Here is a 20,020-nt window from a genome sequence, read left to right as displayed (position 1 = left end):
TGAGAAATTGCCCCTTGAAGAACTGATGGGGCACTGGCACAGCCCAAGGTGATATCACAATATCATGCTATTGTCCCCCCTCCTTTTCCTTCAATTGGGATCAACTTTCAGGTTTTGAGTTGGGAATACCCACAAAACTGCATCCAGGGAAAATATTAAATGCAGAGCAAAGTATTGCTGTAAAGAAATACTAATTAATTCATGTATGTTTCAAGCCACAAAAATTGGTTTATTCCCTTATTGAAAGTTAGGTTAGGTCCAGGTACATTTGTATCTTCAGAATCAGGGCTTTTAAGGAAGAAAAAAGTTTCTCATGTTTCCCGACATCCCATTAAAATGGTTGTCCTTTGACGTCAATTAGAGCTGGCCAAGGAAAAAAAATCATCCTTAATTGCTTTTTAGAAATAGACATTATTGCTTGCACCATCGCAGCCAGATTCGATTTCCTTTTACAAGAAACCAGGATGCTGGGAATGCTGTAAAACTCCAGCTCTGCTGAATATGGATGTGGAGCTCTGCTGACAGAGAGCTGCTTTCTCTTGGGCTGTGGAAAAAAACTGGTGCAAACCCCACCAACCTGCTGAAATATCTCCAAAGTGGAAAAAGGCTGGAGCTGGATGTTCAGCTGGGGCTGGTTTGGGATGGGCAGTGGTCAGAGCCAGGCTGGGAGAGCTGGGGGTGTTCACCTGGAGAAGAGAAAGGTCCAGGGAAACCTTCCAGTGCCTAAAGGGGCTCCAGGAGAGCTGGAGAGGGACTGGGGAAAAAGGATGGAGGGACAGGACACAGGGAATGGCTTCCCACTGCCAGAGGGCAGGGATGGATGGGATATTGGGAAGGAATTCCTGGCTGTGAGAGTGGTGAGACCCTGCACAGGGTATCCAGAGAAGCTGTGGCTGCTCCATCTCTGAAGGTGTCCAAGGCCAGGTTGGGTGGGGCTTGGATCAACATGGGATAGAGGAAGATCTCCCTGTCCATGGCCGGGGGTGGAACAGGATGGGTTTTAAGGTCCCTTCCAACCCAAACCTTCCTGGGATTCTGTGGGTGCTCAGTGCTCCATCCCTGCCTCCCCATGAGAGTGAGTGTAACCTATCCCCACAATTAGAGCTACAAAAATGATCAAACCCTCAAAACTTGGGTGTTTTTCTTTACAAGGAGCATCACCAAATTTTCTCAGAGCCTTTTCCACATTTGTCTTACTGCAGGGAATCCATAATGTCTCTGCCCACCAGGAAGAAGAGGAGTCCAGAGAGTAACACCAGGGGCACCCCGGCGGCGGCGAACATGAAGGACCACCCGTAGTAGACGTGCACAGGGACATCATCCAGGCACCTCTCGCTCCTCTCCAGGAGGATGTACTTCTGAAAGTCAGCTGCAAACTCCTTCCACATCACAAAGAGAAACACGAGCAGGAGAAACAAACCTCCTGGGAAGAGACACAAAACTGAGTTATCGTCTGTGCAGGGAATGCAGGAATAAAGGTGAGAAAAGATCGCCGCAGCTTCTCCTGTGTGCTCGGCATCAAAGCTTTGTGTGGCAGAGTTGCTGCTCCTGATGTTGCTCTGCAGGTTCCTGTGGAAGCTGAGGCCACTGGCCATGGAGAGCCCCACACCACAGTGACCATTTCCTGCCTCTGACACCTCCTGCTTTGACCACCAGCACTTCTGAAGGCTCTGCTTCGGCAGGATGAGGCCATGGAGAAACAACCCAAGCAGGGCTGATGCTCCCAGCAGCAACCTGCCCTCCTCTCTCCAGGGCGGGATGTTTCACCTTTTTCCCTTTTAATTTCTCAAAGATTAATGAGGAGACACCAAAAGTTACTTCTTCCCTTTTTTATCTACCCTTTCAAGCAGTGTCATTGCCAATCCCCACCAGGAACACCAAGATGCCATGATAAATCCTAGTGCTGGTGGAAAAATTCTGGCACTGCCACCCCCAGAGCCAGCAGAGCCTGCAGGGCCAGCACAGCATGGGGTGGGAAAGGCACACAGACATGAGATATTAATCTTAGGTGGGCTACTAAATACCAGAATAATAACAAGAATTATTACAGCAGCTTGGGCCACGAAGCTGGAAGCAAATGACAAAAATTAGAGTGGCCCAAATCTCATTTACTGTGTATCTTTAAAAAATGTATATTTCTATGGTGCATTTTAAACTCAACATCTATTAAAGCTAAATAGCGACGGTGTGTTGACAGGTCTGAAAGCAGTTCAGAAATATCTGATCTTGCTACTTCACAGGTAGAAGCTGCTATTTTTAAATGGTGCTGTATAACATATAGATATACACACACACACATATGAAAGAAATACATCACAGCTTGCATTATTTTTATGGTTGAAGTGAACTGCTCGAAATTAATTTAGTTGACAAGTTACCACACAGTTCTGTGGATGTGTTGTGGCTTCTGCAAGATTTAATTTCTCCCCTTGCCATTTTTAAATCAAAGGTAGTTGTGGTGTATTTAATTATTCTTTCTGGCAGCTTACACACACCAAAATCCAGCTCTTGTGCTAAGGAAAGGAAAGGGGTAAAGATTGATGTCAATTTATCTGCTTAGGGAAGTTACTGAATCTTCAGTCAGAGAAAACACGTCTGTGTTTTACTGTGATTCTGTTTATAATGGTTATAAAAACATCTCAGAGACAAAAATTAGACTCACATGAAGGTAAGAGGCTTCAAAGTCCTCACTAGGAGGGAGATAGAAGTTGCAGTTCCCCACCCTAAGCTGTCACATTTACTAAACTGCCTCCCATGCCCTAAAAAGATGCAATCTTACCAATCAAAAATTGGTGTAGCCATATAAATATTCTTTACATCACCCCACACTGAAATTCCAGCCATTCTCCCTGATGTGGAGGAGTCCTTGTTTTTCCTGGAGAGGCAGACAAGGAGTTAAACAGCAGCTGCTGGAACATTTGCATGTTCATTGAGGTTTTGATACCACTTGAAATTAAGTGCACAAATAAATATTTTACACTTAGATGATAGTTGTATGCTTAAAATACCAATTATTCTACTATAAGAAAGCGATGGTGTGTTCAAATAGTCGCATGTCCTTTACAAAATACAATGTATTGATAAGAAGGCAATTAAGTCTTTATTACTGATGTAATTTAAAATTAAATTAATTAGATAGCAACTGAACCTTGAAAAGTGCTCCTTTAAAGATCAATTTCTATTTCATTAACTTATAATACCTACCGTAAGAGACGCAAATGAAAGCGCAGCCCCGGTGGGACAGAGAACGTGGGTATGGAAATGTACTTTGGAATTTCACTTTAAATAAAAAGGAATTCTGTGTTGATTTCTCCTAGGACAATTTATATGGCCTAAGTCTCGTTTTTTGAAGTGATCAGATCAAAACCTTCCAGTTCTTACTGAGGAGGGTGTGGGAAGTCCCATGTGTGGGTGGCACCATCCCCAACCTCTTCAGCAGATAAGGAATGGGAATTGGTCCCTCCTCTGGCCTCAGGAGAAGCTCCAGGTCTTGGCATAGAAGGATTTATTATTAAACAGGTGCTGGAGGTGATGGCATGGCCATGGCATCTAAATTAAGAATGTTTTCACACTCTGGGCAAATGACAAGAATATGTAAAGCAAGCAGCCTTCTTCCCTGGAATAATTACAGCTGAGTGATGAAGAATCCCTGGGATTTACACGATGTCCTTGGTGGGAAGAGAAAATCAGAAGGGCAGGTGCAGCCAAAGGATGGTGGGAGCTCAGGAAGGGCAGCTCACCAAAATCTGCCCAGCCAGAAATGCTTGTTTGGAGCAATCACAAATGTACCTGAACCTGCCTAAAATGTGTCACACTTACAGAGATCAGCCTCTTCATCATGAGAAAATCAGGATGTTTCACTCCTATGTTACCAAAGTGTTTGGCATTTTTGTTTTAAAATGCTGTTGTATTTGGGATTTTTCATCTGTTGAACAGGTTTCACTTTACTCCTTCCTTTCTGGGGCTTTCAGTGTTGGGCACAGCAGAAGTTATCTTTGTTTCCTGACAGCCTTGGATGTAGAGACACAGATTCCATCCTGCTTTGGGCAGCAAAATGAAAAACTGAAAAAATGTAATTTTCTGTCTGAAACATGACACTGGCATTGGCACCCACACCCGAGACACAGGGTGTGTACTGGGTTTGGGTAAGTGAAGACCTCATCAGACCTCATCCCCATGCTCCTCTCAGCATCTCTGTGCTTTCTCCACCAGAAAATTACCCAAGTGATTCCTTTCCTTGCCTCCTTCTCCCTCTTTGCCTCTGTTCATTAGGATGGTACTGGGAAAAATTAACTGCAAAACTCCATCTCCAGACTGATGAGGTCAATGGCATCTTCTGGGGAGGGGCTAATTGCCAGAAAATTGCAGTGGGGTATTAAATCTGTCTCCTTTGTGCACTGCAGGTCTGGGAGCCTGGAGCCCCATCCCCCTCCCTCAGCAGAGCTGTGTCTGCCATGTGGGCAAATTGAAGTGGAGCTTTTCCTTTCTCTCACTTTATTTCCCTGTGACACCTTTATAGCTGCTAATTGTGGGGACAGGTGAGTGAACTCAATCTTTAACTCTTATTTCTGGGGAAGCTACTGAATTTTTGTGTAATCTGCTAATTAGGAGAATAATGAACTTTGACTCATTCTCCTCTCCCTCTCGTTGCCTCTTAAGGATGTTAATAACAGTGAAATGGAAGGGTGACCTTCAGCTGCCCTTCCATAACTGTCAGCCTTCCCTGCACGTGGGGAGCCTGAGACTGCCAAAGTGGAGCTGCTCCATTTGGGAAGCAGAATCTGAGCAAAAAATCCAGCACTTTAGCTCACAGGAATGGGTAATTTGCCCAATTTTTCCATGCTGTTGGGTCATGCTGAAGAACAGGTTGGTCCCATCATGGGCAGGGATGTGTCCCATCATCCCAGGTTGCTCCAAGCTCCGTCCAACCTGGCCTGGAACACTTCCAGGGATGGAGCCTTCACAGCCTCTTTGGGCAACCTGTGCCAGTGCTGCACTTCTAAGTTTGGTCTCTATAATGCCCAAAGGAAAAGAAAACCGAGGAGCACGAGGTAGGAAAAAATGAAGGACCAAAATGAAGGAAAGTTGTCTCAGCAACTCAAAGAGCTTCCAGAAGCTGCAGCACAGAGCTCACCCAGCCCTCTTGGTGACATTGTAGTGACAATTAACCAGCCTCTGACTACTGAAACAAAGGGACAATCAGGCACCAGGCAGGATCTGCCACCCCTTGGAAGCACTGAAGCTCATTCCAAGATGGGAAATGCCGGGAGGAAAGCAGCACACTGGCTCTTGCCTCCTGTATTCCAGGTGCTTTTGGGAGAAGGCTGGCAGGGAAAACTGCTCAGAAAAAGGCCTCAGCTGCAAAGGCAGCACCAGCAAATATCAGATTGGCTTTAGCTCTTTCCAGAGTCACCCAGTGGAGGAAATCCAGAGAAATGGTTCCACTGCTTTGGAAGGGGTCTCAGAAACACCTCCCAGAGCAGCCAATTGGTTATTGGAGCTGGCACAGTCAGATTTGCCCTCTGGAATGTACAGCAAATAAAAGGCATCCCGGGGGAAATCCAAAGGGATCCAGTTGAGCCATAACAATCCTCACCCTCTGGCACTGGATTCCCCCAGAGACAGATGGACACACCACGCTCCTCAGGCTGGTCATCCATAAATGTCTGGGAATGCATTTGCACCAGTGGTGTCTTTAGAGCCTTTTGGTGGGAAAAGTGATGTCATTTTGCAAGGAATAACCACACCTTCTCCCAGAAGTAGGGAGGTGGTGGGCAGAACAAAGCTGCTGGTGAAGGGTTCCCTGCAAGGCCAAGGCCGGGACACCCCGCAGTCCTGGTGTTCCATCTCCCATTCCTGCTGCCAGACCACATTCCCACCCTGCAGATTGCCAGCTCTTTCACACTTCCTCAAGGAGAGATCCTTTCTGCAAGGGAGGTTAATTAACACTGACCTGCAGGCCATGATTAGAAGACAAGAGGCTCTTTCTCCTGCATCATCCCTGCACATCCCGCTTCCCAAAGGAAAGGGATGGCTGGGGACTTGAGCCTGTGTTAAATCCATTGTTCCTACTGCTTAGTGCAATTATGCTAAATATTCTTAGAGGGGTTAACGAGAAAATAACCATGGAGGGATGCAACCCAAATCCATCCAGAAGCCAGGGCCAAGCAGGATCCAGAGGTGTGAGACCAGGAAAAGCCCCCCGAATAAAAGGATCAGTTGAAACTCTAAGGAAACTTTGCTGAAAAACACATTGAATCCTTCTGCTATCGTTTGAGTGGAAAATATAGCAGGAAGTGTCTTCCAGCTGAACTCCTTCCCCGAATGACTGTTAATAACAATGATTGCTGTTCAGATTGAAGCTGCATTAATACAAACTTCAATTTTAACAGCAGCATCTTTGTCTAATGCCAAGAGGTTTATGTGATGCATAATCAGCTCTTCCAAAAAGTGTCACATTCGAAGCCCCAGCCTTTTAATCAAGGAGTAGTCAAATAAAGTGGAAAAGCAATGAAGAAAAAGGAAAAGGAAAAAAAAAAAAAAAAAGGAAGACAGCTGAGTATTACTCGGCCTCATTTCTGTGATATTTCTGCCCAATGTGCAGGCTGGACACACTCCCCAGGGACATCTGCTGCTCCTGGGAGCCTGGACTACAGATGGGAAGGGAAAGCTTCCTGCCCTGGTACAGCCCTTGGATTATCCATTACGGGATCATAGCAACCCCATGGAAAACTGCAGGCTTGGGAATCTGTTTGTGGAAAAGGCCCAGGGGGGGCTGGTGCCAGCAGCTGGACATGAGCCCAGGGGTTCCCATGTGGGCAAGAGGCCAGTGGCACCTGGCTTGGGTCAGGAGTGGTGTCCAGGGGATCAGAGCAGTGCTGTCCCCTGGGCTGGCACTGCTGGGGCACCTCCAGTGCTGGGGGCAGCTCAGGGACCCTCATGACCAGAGGGACATTGAGGGGCTGGAGTGAGTCCAGGGAAGGGAACAGAGCTGGGAAAGGGCTCAGCCTGGAGCAAAGGAGGCTCAGGGGGGACCTTGTGGCTCTGCACAGCTCCTGACAGGAGGGCACAGCCAGGGTGTTCGGGCTCTGCTCCCAGGGAACAGGGACAGGAGAGGGGACGGCCTCAGGCTGGGCCAGGGGAGGATCAGGTTGGAGATCAGCAGGAATTTCTCCATGGAAAGCCTTGTCCATCTCTGTCACAGGCTGCCCAGGGCAGGGGTAGAGTGACCATCCTTGCAGGAATTTAAAAGTTGTGTAGATGTGGTGCTGTGGACATGGGTCAATGGCAGAACCTCTCTTGTTAAATATTTTCACTAATGTTTATTGTGAGGCAGCAGGAGCTGGTGAAGGATCTGCAACTAAGCAGTGATTTTTCAGAGAAAGCCCTGATTTCATTACAAAGTTCTTCACTTGGCACAGCTCAACTGAGCTCCAGCCTGTGGCTGCTTGAGTCATAAAAGAGCTTTTTTCTGAGTTTGAGTCACTGGTATAAATCAAGTATTTCTAATATTGAAGCCAGTTATTCCTCTCAAATACAGAAAAGGAAAAAGCCCAAGTGATAATTCAGTGGAATCATTGGTAACAGCAGTGGGAAAAATGAATAAATGCCTATTTTTAATTCATTTTCCTGCAGTGCCATCGTTTCATCTTTTCAGGTCTCCTTAAGCCAGCCCTCCCATTTTGGATCATGGGGTTTGCCTTTCATCCCTCCGTGGGTTTCCAGCTCTACCAAAGCTAACAGCAGAGGAGCAGCCCAAATGCAAAGCCTGACTTTGGGGAACTGAGCAGGACTGATGCTGCCCAGACTTAACACACCTGCAGGCTTTACTGAAATGAAAGGGCTGCATACAGGAGTAGTAAAAACAAAGTGATTTTCAAAAATCTCAGCCCTGCTAGGACTAAGGACTATCTTGCTAAAGCCTGGCTGAGCACAGAATCATGGAATCACAGAATGGTGTGGGTTGGAAGGGGACCATAAAAGAGGCCACAAGGACCACAAAGGCCACAGACAGGAACACCTTCCACTGGACCAGGTTGCTCAGAGCTTCCAAGGGTTTCATGCCCGTGGGGAAGAGGGAAATAATCATTTGCTGCTCCCATCAGAGCCCCATCTCCCACAGCAGCACTTCATTCCCACCTGCCCCCATTCCAAAGCCACCCTGTCCCAGCCCTGTCCCCTCACCTGAGAGCAGCAGGAATCCTCCCCCAACTTTGTAGGAGTGGGGGCTGGAGAAGGGAACCCCACAGACCAGCAGGAGCCCCCCCACGAGCCCGGCGGCCACGGCCAGCAGGATGAACGCCGTCCAAAAACCTCTGTACACTGCAACAGGAGCAAAGTCAGTCAGAAAGGAGAAGGAAAGAGGCTTTCTTCAACCTCAGAAACCTTTTTCCTAACGATGCCATGTTTAACTCTTGCTTTAGCAACAGTAAAAACAACAAGCTGTGACGCTGCTGTGTCAGGCAGAGCTGAGGCTCTGGCTCTGCCAGGGCACCTGGAACAGCCTGGAACAGTTCAGGGGGAATGGCATGGCCCACAGAATGGGACTGGAAAGAGGCCAGAGGGTTGGGAAGGTTTGCCAGGGAAGCACACAAAAAAAAGGGTGGGAGGAAAGGACACCGCTCTTGGCTGTGCTGGGGAAGGTTGGAAAAGCTTGGCAAGAAAGGAAAGAAAATAGCAAAATTTGGAGAGGTGGATTCAGACCACAGCTTTGTTCCACTTTAATTAACACTTCAGGAAGGTGCCAGGCTCCTGGTTTAAAATAAAAGCAGTGTTTGCTAGCAGGACTGCAGGGAAAACAGGAGCTCATGAGTTCCCCCATTAACGGCCTTGTTAGACTCTGGGAAAGAGAAGGGGCAGGAGAGCAGCTGCCTGTCCATCCAAGGAATTTGGGGGTTTGGCTATGACTTCATACAACCACCCCAGGCAGAGCTGAGCCAGCTTGGCCCATCACATCCCATGAGATGGAACAGGATGGGATGAAGCCCACAAACTCAAGTCTCCCAGGAGCCAAGTGTCTTGCAGAGACCACCATAAACCTTATCCAAAGGGAGGGGTCCTCCAGCAGAGACCCTCTGACAGCCTGCTCCCCATCCCCTGATTTATCTGATCCCTTGGACCACCACATCTTGCCCTGCCAGTTGTTTTCCAGAAGCTCCAGCTCAATTTAAGCCAAGCACAGGCAAGTAGTAGGTAATGCTGAAACGATTCACACTTGAAAGAAAAATGATACAGAGAAGATGCGTTTTCCTCATTTGAAACCATTTTGTCAGGAGAGCCACTTAGGGAGAGATAAGTATCTTGAACTCTCCAAAACCACAGAATTCTTTTTCATGTTTAACCTCCTGTCACCCGTTTCTCTCAGGGAGCCTAAGAGGATGCAGATAAGGCAGAATTATCTCTGGAGCAGGTAATAGCTGGAGGACCCCTCTCCTCGGACAGCCTCCTGCTTTGTCAGCCTTGGCAAACCAGGAAGGGCTGGGGAGAAAGGAAAGGTGTTAGCGGCAGGGTGTTATCCCTGCTCCCCCCAGGGATTTGCAGAGGACTGGGGCAGGGGAGGAGCCCGGTGCTCCATCCACCTGAGCCACCCCCGGTCCCCCGCGGGGACGGGGACAGGCAGAGCCCGCAGAGCCCCGGGGGCAGCCCCCACACCCCGGCACCTCCGCAGAACCGCTGGGGTGGGAAAAGAGCCCTGAGAGCCCCGAGATGGGCCCGGGACTGTCCCAGGGGACGCATCTGGGAGGGTTCCACAGCCGGGGCTGACAGGCAGGGACAGATGCCTCCAGCGCCCTTTATTAGGATGGAAAAAATAGTGAGTGTGTGTTTATCAGCAGGATCATTCAGAACCGGGGCGCTGTGCCTGTCTCTCCCAAGCAGAAACAATCCCGCGGCTTATCCCGCGTGTTTGCTGCACATCCTGCACCAGCTCCTCCTCCTCCTCCTCCTCCCTCCACAGCTCCTCGGATCCATCCCACACCAGGGATCGTTCCCCGCGGCAGGAATTCTGCTCAGCCAAAGAAATGAGCTGCCCTTCCTCACATGCTCCTACTGACAATATTTTTTTTTTAATTAATTTCTCATAGAAAAAAAAAATAAAACTAAAAAAAGGTACTACTGAAGGCTAAGGAAAAGGTCAAGATGTTTGTTTGTGCAGAATGTCTGCCCTGCATCCCCGGAGGCAAGGCAGACTGATGCACACTATTTAAAGAAATCAATTCATTTCAAAAAAGATCATTGAATTAATTCTAACTTCTGCCACCAATTTAGCAAATTAAAATTCCTAACAGCAACTGATTCATTAAAGAACTTGGAAAATATAGAGAAACATAAATACAAATGGACCCAGTTGAAAGGAAGCTCTCCAACTGTGTAGTGTTCATTGCTTTAAAAATAAGCCAGTCCCTTATGTGGGTTTTCTAACAATTTGGCCTTTAATTGATTTTCCAGTGCTTGTTTATTTTGTCTTGCAACAAATCAACACCTGGGCTACCCCAGAAAACCAGATTCTGGGACCGAGTCAGCACCTGGGCTGGGTTTGGGTGGCCTGGCTTCATCTCCTGGTTCCATCTCCTGGTTCCATCTCCTCCCAGTGAGAGAGGAGATGGGAGAGATTGGATTTATCCTCCTGCCCTGCTCACCTGGAGGAGCAGGAGCTGAGACCCGTGGGAGGGAGCTCAGCCCATCCCAGCACTCCAGGCTGGAGGACACAACGTGGGAGAGCCTCTCAACGTGGGCTTGGGCAGCCAAGCCAGCAGGATTGGCTTGTGAAGGAGCTTTCCAGAGGTCTTGGCTGTGTGAATTTAGAAGGCAAACCACAGCACTGACACACATCCCAAATCTGTGCCTGATCCCTTGGAAAAGGAGCTGCTGGGGGAGAAGGAAAGAAACTCACCTGCAGTTGTGTCATAGGAGGGATGGGGGAAAGGTCCCACAGCAATGGGCATGGGGAAGAGGTAGCCATGCATGCAGAACTTGGGGTGGGCTTGGCTGGCTGGAAAAGACAAAGAAAAAGAAGAATTAAATCCCACTTTGCTTTAATTTCCTGCAAAATCAGTTACAGTACTGAGGTAGTGATGTGCTGTTGTGCAAAACCTGTAAAACCCTCAGTGAAATCAGAAGGCTGGGGAGGAAAAAAACGTAATAAATCTTGGTTAGAGAGAAAAATAAAAATAGAAATAATAATTATGAAAGAGGGGAGATATCAGAGGATCTGAGACTGCTTCTTAACACATCTTCTCATCTTCATAACCTGACTCTGAGGTGGACAAAAATCAAGAAAGATGGAACAACTGAAGTCACTGTCAATATTTTTGTTGCTGTTTTCCTCCAGAGAATGTGCCTGACCACCTGGAAGGGTCAAAATGTTTGGGTACCAGAGCAAGGCACTTCCAAGACCTCCAGCTGGTGAGAAGGAAAAGCACAATTAGAATGGAAGTGCCCCATCAATATTAATACCACTGAGGCTTATCATGATTAACAGTAATAGAATGAATGTTAAATGAATTAATTAATGGTTGGCCACTTATTTAAATATGTTCCCCAGCTCAAAGGAGCACTTCATAATAGGTGGACATTAGTTCATGCTAAATTGACTATGGAATACCTATTGAATTAATTATTACATCCACAAGACCAGCAAATTAATTTGCCATGATCAATCCTATTATAATAAATACCTAAAGAAGTAGCAAAAAATTTGCCAGTTATCAGAGTGACTCATTTTACTTCAGGTAAAATTACATTATGTATTTCCATATAATGTAATTCAGTAGCAAACTCCCTGTCTCAAGTCTGTCCTTTTTTATCACAAATTTCCTGTGTGAAAACCCTCCCATTGTTGAGTGGTGGCGGGAAGTATTCCTGCAAGATTTTACAGGAAACAGGTCAGGGGCTGGGGGACAGCAAAGTCATTTGAAATTTTAATCACTGTGGAGTAAATTTAGTGTGGGAACCTGCACTATTTGCAGGGAAGTGCCCTCTGAGGTGATTGTGCTGCTCCACAAGCTCAGGAACATCTTCCATCGAGGCCTCAGTGGGCACAGGGCCAAGGTTTTTGTGGTGTTCAAAGCCTTTGCAGAACTTATTTAAAATCTGGGGGGGGTTTATACCAAATTCTACTGTAAAGTTGTGGCTCCCAGCAGGGCTGGTGCCAGGCATGTCCTGGTGTGGTCTCACTCCTTTCCTATTCCAGGTGGGAGCACCTGGTTCACTGGGCCAACCCTTCACTGCATGAGGGCCACCAGGGTGGCACCAACCAGGGTCACAGAACTGGTTTTATCCCTTCCTTCAATTTGTTTTTGAAGAGTAAATGTGTTTTCAAAGAAATAAAGGACTTCACATCCCTCTGTTTGTTCACAAGTGTAATTTCAATGATCTTAAAAAGTAAAAAAGGTGAGAACTTAAAATAAAATGGCTTTCCACTGGTCCTGGCACCCAAGGACACCAGGAACGTGCAGTTCCAGCCTTGCCAGTGCTGAAACCAGTGGGAGCTGGGAATGCTGAGCCCCTAGAAGGCAGAAAACAGGGACAGAAGAGTGATGGTGGGAAGGGCATGGGCTCACGTTTACAGAACTTTGCTGAGCACCAACATCAAGAGGTTTTGGGAGGGAGGGGGAGGAAGGAAGAGTTCCCCTTGCTGATGGGAGCCATCACTTCGCATAAGCTTGTAGGTGATCAATTAAATGGCCTCATGAGGTTGCAACATTTCAGTGAACAATTCCCTGAGAGCAAAATCCAAGTCAAAAAATGTGCAGAGAAAGGGCACAAAAAGAGTGAGTCAGCTTTGCTTTTGACAGAAGATGAGAATGACAAAAATGAAATAAAAACTGTCTCCTCATCCCTGGGAGAACTTCCTGTGTTTGTTTCCTATTAAGCTGTGATGGAATGCTGTGGATACAGAGTGGTGGCATTGTACTCACTGTACCAGAAGGTCCAGATGCTCTCGGGGTGGCCCTCACCAAAGAACCAGCACCGCCAGAAGAAACCCTCGTGGTGGAAAGTGAGGATCTCCTTCCCAGCCTCTGTTGGAGTTTCAGCCTGGGGAGGAATGAAAGTCCAGGATGAAACAGGGAATATCATGGTACAAAGAGTGTAAACTTTGCATAGACAGACATTGATTTAATTTTTTATGGGTTTTTCATTTGTTCTTTGAGTTTTGGAGGGATTGGGGAACACAGAGGAGCTGCTGTCCTTGACTTTTTGCTGTGTCACAGCTACAAAATGTTCTGACAACAAATTGTCCTGCAGACCTGCACAGACCATTTGCCTCCTTTTCTCCTCTTGTTAAACCCCTGCTGGCCAGAGCTGGATGGGAATTTCAGGGAGCTGGGCCTTCTGGGTGTGTTCTACTCCTCAAACACCTTTCTCCAACGCCCAGACCAGACCTGTGAGCACAAGATTTTGAAGGGACAATATTGCAAAGCCCAGTCATGGAAGATTTACCAAAGAACTTATTGAAATTATCCTTGAAACCAGCTTTATCTTCCCCACACACAGTTTGGTAAAGGAGACAGGACTGTGACAAAATTAAGTTGCATGACGGATGGGGAATGTCCATAGAGGAATGTCCCCTGGGAACCACAGAAAGGAGATGGGATTCAACAGGGAGGTGCTAGAGGTACTTATCCTGCTGGGTTTGGGTTGGAAGGGACCTTAAAGCCCATCCAGTGCCACCCCCTGCCATGGCCAGGGGCACCTTCCACTGTGCCAGGCTGCTCCAAGCCCTGTCCAGCCTGGCCTTGGGCACTTCCAGGGGTCCAGGGGCAGCCACAGCTGCTCTGGGCACCCTGTGCCAGGGCCTCACAGGGAAGAATTCCTCCCCAATATCCCTCTGGCAGTGGGAAGCCATTCCCTGTGTCCTGTCCCTCCATCCCTTGTCCCCAGTCCCTCTCCAGCTCTCCTGGAGCCCCTTTAGGCTCTGAGCTCTCCCCAGAGATCTTCTGCTTCCCTCTCCTAGATGTTTTATGTATCACATTACAGCAGCTTCCAGAGCTCTGACCCGATTCTCCTTTTACTTTCAGGATAGAACCCTGACTATGACAAGGGGAACATTCAGCCCTGAAACCTCTTCAGCTGGTGGCTCTGACTTGGTGCCTCCATATTTCACTGAGCCTGCCAGATACTCAGCCCATCCTTATCTGTAAGGGACAGGATTTGACAGTTTAAGAAAGGGCAGAGAAGGTAAAAACAGAGCCTGTTTTCCACAACCAGTAACAGAAATAGAAATAATAGAAACAGTGTCTGAAATAGAAATAAAATAGCTCAGAGGGAAGAGTAAGAGCAGTTCCTATTTCTGCCTGGTGCTTTTGAAGTCACTGCCTCAGCATCAGGCTCCCCAACACTTGGCCAAGAGCATCTTTGAAATGTTTGAGATGCTTATTTGTGTCATGCAGAGCATCACCTCTGCTCTCTCCTCTTTTAAAAACAACTAAAATGTGAAACAATTAACACTGTCACTTCCCAAGTGCACAAAAACAAGTGGCACTTCTCTGTCTCTGCCATCCCCAGGCTTTACTGAGCTGCCTGAAACTGAAGACCCTGTTTTCTGTTGCATTTATTCCATCATAATATTTTTTTTGTTTGTTTGTTTTTTTTTTTTTTTTTTTAGTTGGGAAAGTCATTTGGAACCATGACTCAAGCAAACAGTGCCCTACATTTGATTATGGGATTCTGAAATGAAAGAAAAAATATTTCTTGCTGGCATCATGATGCCTACCCAGGGTGACTCACTGCACCAGGAAAAAAATCAAACCTAATTGGATTGAACTTTGAAGTAACAAAAAGTCTGCACACAACGAGGATCTTCCTGTCATTCTGTAATGGAAACCACACATTGATTGGCACAAAAACATTTCGGGGGAGTGGGTGGCTCGAGGAACTGATCTGGTTGTTATTTCATTGAAGAGTTAGACAACAGCAAGTGCAGCAAGAATCCAGCTTGAGGGATCTATAAGCGAGTGACACCAGCCCTTAGCACTAAAATATCAAGCTGTCCCTTGAAAATTACATTTCCTGCTAACTAAAATCCTATATAAACCTTACTTTGAGGATATCCAGGCCACTGGTCAGATGAGCAGGAACCTGTCTGCTCTGCTCTGTGTCTGATGTTCACTTTAGTTTGGTGCCTGTGCTGCAGCTGTACCACTTCAGATGGAAGGGACTGCCAAGGCCCACACTTTTAAACGTGAACTAGTTTTAAATGAAGAAACTACAGAGGGAAAAATCTTTTAATGGAAAATATCAGGAGATATCTTTTGTCTTTAGAGAGAAATGCTGTCAACAGCAAAAGCTCTTACATTTTTGCCTTTCATTCTCTAATGTTCATATCTGCCAGATTACAGAGATCTCTTAATGCTTCCTAGACACAATTTACTTCAGTCAAAATGCTCAATATTATGGAAAAGCTGGGTCAGATTTTAAAGAATATAAAGTTTTACCTCAGGCTGACGTTTTACATTGACAGGTCACTTTCATCGAGCATAAATATTACCAGAGATTTCAAAATTTTAAGATCTGAAATTATTTAGGCAAGTTCTTTCAAAGCACAAGATTTCAGAGCTCACCCCCCCGGTGCTCAGAGTGCTGTTCCCATGCTCCAAGACCCCGCAGGTGTCCGTGGCCAGGAGCCAATAATCCGTCCCAAAGGCGACGAGGAAGAGCAGCACCCCGGTGCCCCCGAGGATCCCGGCTGCCAGGGCAGCTGCTCCAGCCTTCATGGGGCAGCAGGGGGGAAACCAGCCCAGGTGGAACTCAGAAAAGGAGGAAAAGCCCCGAGTTTCCCGGGTCTCTGGGAGAGAGGGGCCAGAGGAATGCTATTTTTGGATGTGGATAATGATCTCCTGGCTGGTGTGAGTTTCAGTGGGTGGTGGGGCAGGACTAATAAAAGCAGATGACCTGGTGCAAGCGAGCAGCTGTGGCATTAGGGATCATGACAAGCAGCCACAGAGGCAGAGCAGGGAGCCATCCAAGGGGACACATGGCTGCTGCTGGCAGAGGAGCACAGCCAGGAGCCCTCAGGACACAGCTCTGGGTCACGAGTGCAGAATTCCTGGGACACCAGGGAGTTACTCCCATCCCTCCCTGCACACACGAGCAGAGGAGGACTCAAAGTTCTTCCCCACACCCTGGAGCCCGTGGTGTCCTCAGCCACTGTGGTGCCACCCCTCCCTATGTCCCCACAAAAGGCACTCCTGGAATTTACGTCTCCTCCTTCCTCTGAGCAAAACTCTGATGTGGCTTTTACAGAAAGTAACCCCAGGGATGAAAGAAAAAAATGAAAGCACTGGGAGATCTTAAATATCCCAGCGCTCCTGGGAGGGGTGCAACCACCACCTTTGCACCAGGCAGGTCCACCTGGAGCTGGACAAGGAGCACACACAGACACACCAGGGATGTCCTGCAGCTGTAAATGATGCTCTCCCTCCTGCCACGGAAAAGTGAATTATGTGGATCCACACCCCTCCCACCCACCCAGCCTGCTGTGGGAGAAGTGTCTCCAGGGAGCATGGACATTCCTGCATGGAATTTCACTGCCATTTGCTCCCTAATGTTTTTGGCTTTTGCTGGAGCATCTGCTGTAGATCACTGCCAGGAATGGGATGCCAGACTAGGAAAATTATAATTTCTGTAGGGCAATAACTATATTCCTGTGGCATGCCAGGAGGTTGGGAGAAGAAATTTAAATTACAGTCGAAAATCAAGTTCTGATTTTCTAACCTTAGCCTTAGTCATGACCTGCTCTAAACAGGGGGGGTAATGATGTTGACTTCCCTATCCTATGGGAATTTGTGTTGCCAAATTAATTTCCAAATCAATTTAATATTTAAAGTTACCTGTGAATATATGGGTATCTCAAAGCAACTGCACACTGGTTGGGGAACCTGGAGAGGGTTGGGAAAAATTTTGACTACATTTCTTATTGAGGCATACAGAGTGATGAATGTTCTCAATCTTCTGTTGTGCTTCTATAAGCACAACAGAATTTAAATTATAATAATTTATTTTATCCTCCGCATTGTTTTCTTAAACATTGCAGGGGTAGCTGTTAACACATCAGACTTCTCCCCCTCACTGTCCCAGGAGCAGAGTTGCTCCTGGTTTAACCCAACCATGTGAGGAATTCCACAGGATCCAGAGCAATCCCTTCACTGACACAGGGAAAAGAAGAGTTGGGACAAGGTGCAGACTTACCGTCATGCAGGGTCAAAACTCAGGCACAGAGCTGGGATTCTGCAGGAATAAACACACCCTGTCCATCCCATTGCCCTGCCATTCCACTGGAAACACTCCCCGCTCTGCAAGGGATTTCCATGGAGGTTCTTGTGCTCAACCCTCCCTAAACCTCCACTCATCCCATTCCTACACAAATTACCCCTTCCCACCTCATCCCAGCATGTTCCCTCTTTTCCCATAGCTTTGAACAGCAGTAACACACCCATCTCCCAGTCACTGGTGCTTCACTGCTGCTCTTCATAGTGAACATAAAATGGCTGATAAAACACAAAATACAACTTATCTGTCACCTAAATAATCAATTAGTGCAATTCCAATCAGCCATTTAATCACCTGTCTGAGTGACAATGACAATGGGTTGCCATCTCTTTGTGTGATCTCCTCCTCAAAGCTGGACACAACTGACAGGAGCTTTGGCAACGCCCAGAGGAGCTGGGTGAAAGCAAGGATTTGCCCACCAGGAGTGAGGATTTTTTTTGTAGCTCAACTGCAATTACATAAAATTAAAATGCAAAGTGGGCACTTGTGTATTTTTGGTTTAAAAAAGGGATTAATGCACGCTTCCACATTTCTGGGTGTGTTTTGAGCCAGCTGTATCTGGCACTGCTGGTTTTGTGCTACTGCACGTCCCAAGTTAGTGCTGTTTGCCATTTGGAAGTGTCCTCTGGAATTCTGGGTCCCACTGGCAGCAAAACTCCGTGTGGCTGAGGCAGAACACTGCTGGTGCCCAGCCCTGGCTCTCCACAGGATGCCTTGTGCCCAGTCAAACATCCTCCAGAATCTGAGGCTGTGGAACAGAAATTGAGTTCCCAAGGTTGAAATGTCTCTCCATGCACTGAAATCCACTCCTGACAGGTTGGACAGGGATTGCAGCAACCTGGTCCAGTGGAAGGTGTCCTTGCCCATGGCAGGGTTTGGAAGTGGATCATCTTTAAGGTCCCTTCCAACCCAAACCATCCTGTGACTCCAGGATGATTCTATGACTCCTTGTCACAGCCCCAAGCACGTCCTCATCACCTCCAGGATCCGAAAAATTCCTGGGCAAGGAGACCACGTGGTCTCTCCCACAGCCTGTAGAAAGTGGGAATGGTGATGTTTGTTTGGGGAATTTGGGAATGCCACACCAAAGCCAGGGGGGTGAATCAACCAGCCAGCACCACATTCCATGCAAAGGCAGACACAAATACCATTTAACTCCCAAGGAAAACAGCCCTTCCTTTCTTCCCTTGCCTCTCCTGGTGCCAGCAGGGACCTGCCTTCAGCATCCTCTTATCCAGAGGTCAAATGATGGTGCCACCATGGGCAGCTCCAGGACTTCAGTGGTTGAAAGAGAAACTTGTGTCCTGAGCATTTTATTAATTCCTAATTGACCCTGAAGATTTTTTTTGTTTTCCCTTAAGCTTTTAAACCAAAATTGTGACTCTCCAAAACACACATATTCTAGCAAGAAGCTGGGGCAAGTCAGCTCAGATTTTTCACAGAATTGGGTGTTTTACCTTTGAATTGATCAAAGACTCCATCAGCACAGTCTGTGTTGTTATTTCCTCTAGTTTGATCCATGCTCACAGAAAAATTTACATTTTATGTAGATAGATCAACATATTTTCAGTCTCTCATGCAGAAAGCAGAGGATTTCTTGGAATTTGATAAAGAGATGAGGTTCCAGGGCTGCCTTTGGACATTTCACCGAGTCCCTTCAGAGATCTGCAGACCTTTCCTCATTGGAGCTTGGCCTGACAATCCTGGGTGGTAAAATCCTGGAGCAGGCTGTTCAGGGGAAGGGGGGAGTCCCCATCCCTGGGGGAATTTAAAAGCTCTGTGAATGTGGCACTTGGAAACGCGGGTCAGTGGTGGTCCAGGGGGAATGGTTGGGCTCCACGGCTTTAGAGGGCTTTTCCAAACGAAATGATTCCATGGTTCTGTGATCTGCCCTGCTCCAGAAGATGTCCCACAGGGTGTTTTCTTAGGTAGGTCAGTGAATCTCTCTCAAGTCTCTTCTTTTACTCTTTTCTCCCCAAACCTCTGAACAAGGAGACACCAAGGACAGCAAAGCCAACCAGACCACAACAAGAGCACCCCAGCACTGCCAACTCTACCTTGGAACAGCCACCAACATCCCCAATGGTTTCACAAAGAGCATTCCCCCAGGCTGAGCTTTGCTGGGAGAGCAATAGATACCCATGTTGACATTTGCCCCTTTAATTCTGCATTAAAATGATAATCTCCAGTTCATCTCCATCACATGCTCCTTTTTCATCTCTCCCGTCTCCACGTCTCTTGGAAGAAGCACATAAGCCTGGATGTTGAAAGATCCTTAATGGTTCTTCTGAGGCTGAATCCCCTCCAGGACTTGATGTCAGTAGAGAAAAAAGCTCAAATTTGCCTCACCTGCTTCTCAAGCACTGCCAGCCCTTTCCAGGATTAAGTCATTATAATCTCCTTAAGCAGTCATGAAATAAAATAAACACAAGTGTGGTTTTCTGCTCAAAATAAAAATACTGAAGTTCACATGAGGAAATGCTTTTGGAGTTGTGAGTGCAGGGGAGATTTTGCCTGATTTTCCAATGCAGCTGACTGATGTCTTCGCAAAGAGTTTTCTGATGTGGTTTTTGGGCTCTCACTTTGCCATCGAGCTAGTCCCTCTCATTAACAACTTTTGCCCATTTTAACCTGAACTTTCCACAGACTCCTGTAAACTTCCAGAGTAAGCACAGAGCAAAAACTCTCTGAACTCCTAAAGGAATCAAACCGATGCAATTTATTTCCACAGAACCATGCAATATTCAATGAT

General features: G+C 47.0%; 1 protein-coding gene across 1 annotated transcript; it reads right to left on the bottom strand.

The window, feature by feature from the left end:
- Positions 1 to 204: 204 nt before the first annotated feature.
- On the bottom strand, positions 205 to 15,804 carry LOC132333868 (transmembrane protein 182-like). The gene is made up of 5 exons (XM_059859392.1): positions 15,561 to 15,804; positions 12,918 to 13,035; positions 10,892 to 10,990; positions 8,185 to 8,322; positions 205 to 1,423 (listed from the first exon to the last, which is right to left on the bottom strand). Exons 1-5 carry the CDS (start codon positions 15,711 to 15,713, stop codon positions 1,194 to 1,196), a joined length of 738 nt encoding a protein of 245 aa, XP_059715375.1. The 5' UTR covers positions 15,714 to 15,804; the 3' UTR covers positions 205 to 1,193.
- Positions 15,805 to 20,020: the final 4,216 nt, after the last annotated feature.

This window comes from Haemorhous mexicanus, chromosome 14, assembly GCF_027477595.1.
Source record: "Haemorhous mexicanus isolate bHaeMex1 chromosome 14, bHaeMex1.pri, whole genome shotgun sequence".
Lineage (NCBI taxonomy): Eukaryota > Metazoa > Chordata > Aves > Passeriformes > Fringillidae > Haemorhous > Haemorhous mexicanus.
The sequence above is the reverse complement of the archived record's forward strand: the minus strand, read 5'-3'. Positions and strand labels throughout refer to the sequence as shown.

Bases quoted from the DNA above. Each gene is read 5' to 3' on its own strand.
- LOC132333868 (XM_059859392.1), bottom strand. From the start codon at position 15,713: ATGAAGGCTGGAGCAGCTGCCCTGGCAGCCGGGATCCTCGGGGGCACC. The intron at 10,991-12,917 runs GTGAGTACAATG...TGTCTTTTCCAG, and splicing joins CATCTGGACCTTCTGGTACA to CCAGCCAAGCCCACCCCAAG. The intron at 8,323-10,891 runs GTGAGTTTCTTT...CTCCTGTTGCAG, and splicing joins CTCCTATGACACAACTGCAG to TGTACAGAGGTTTTTGGACG.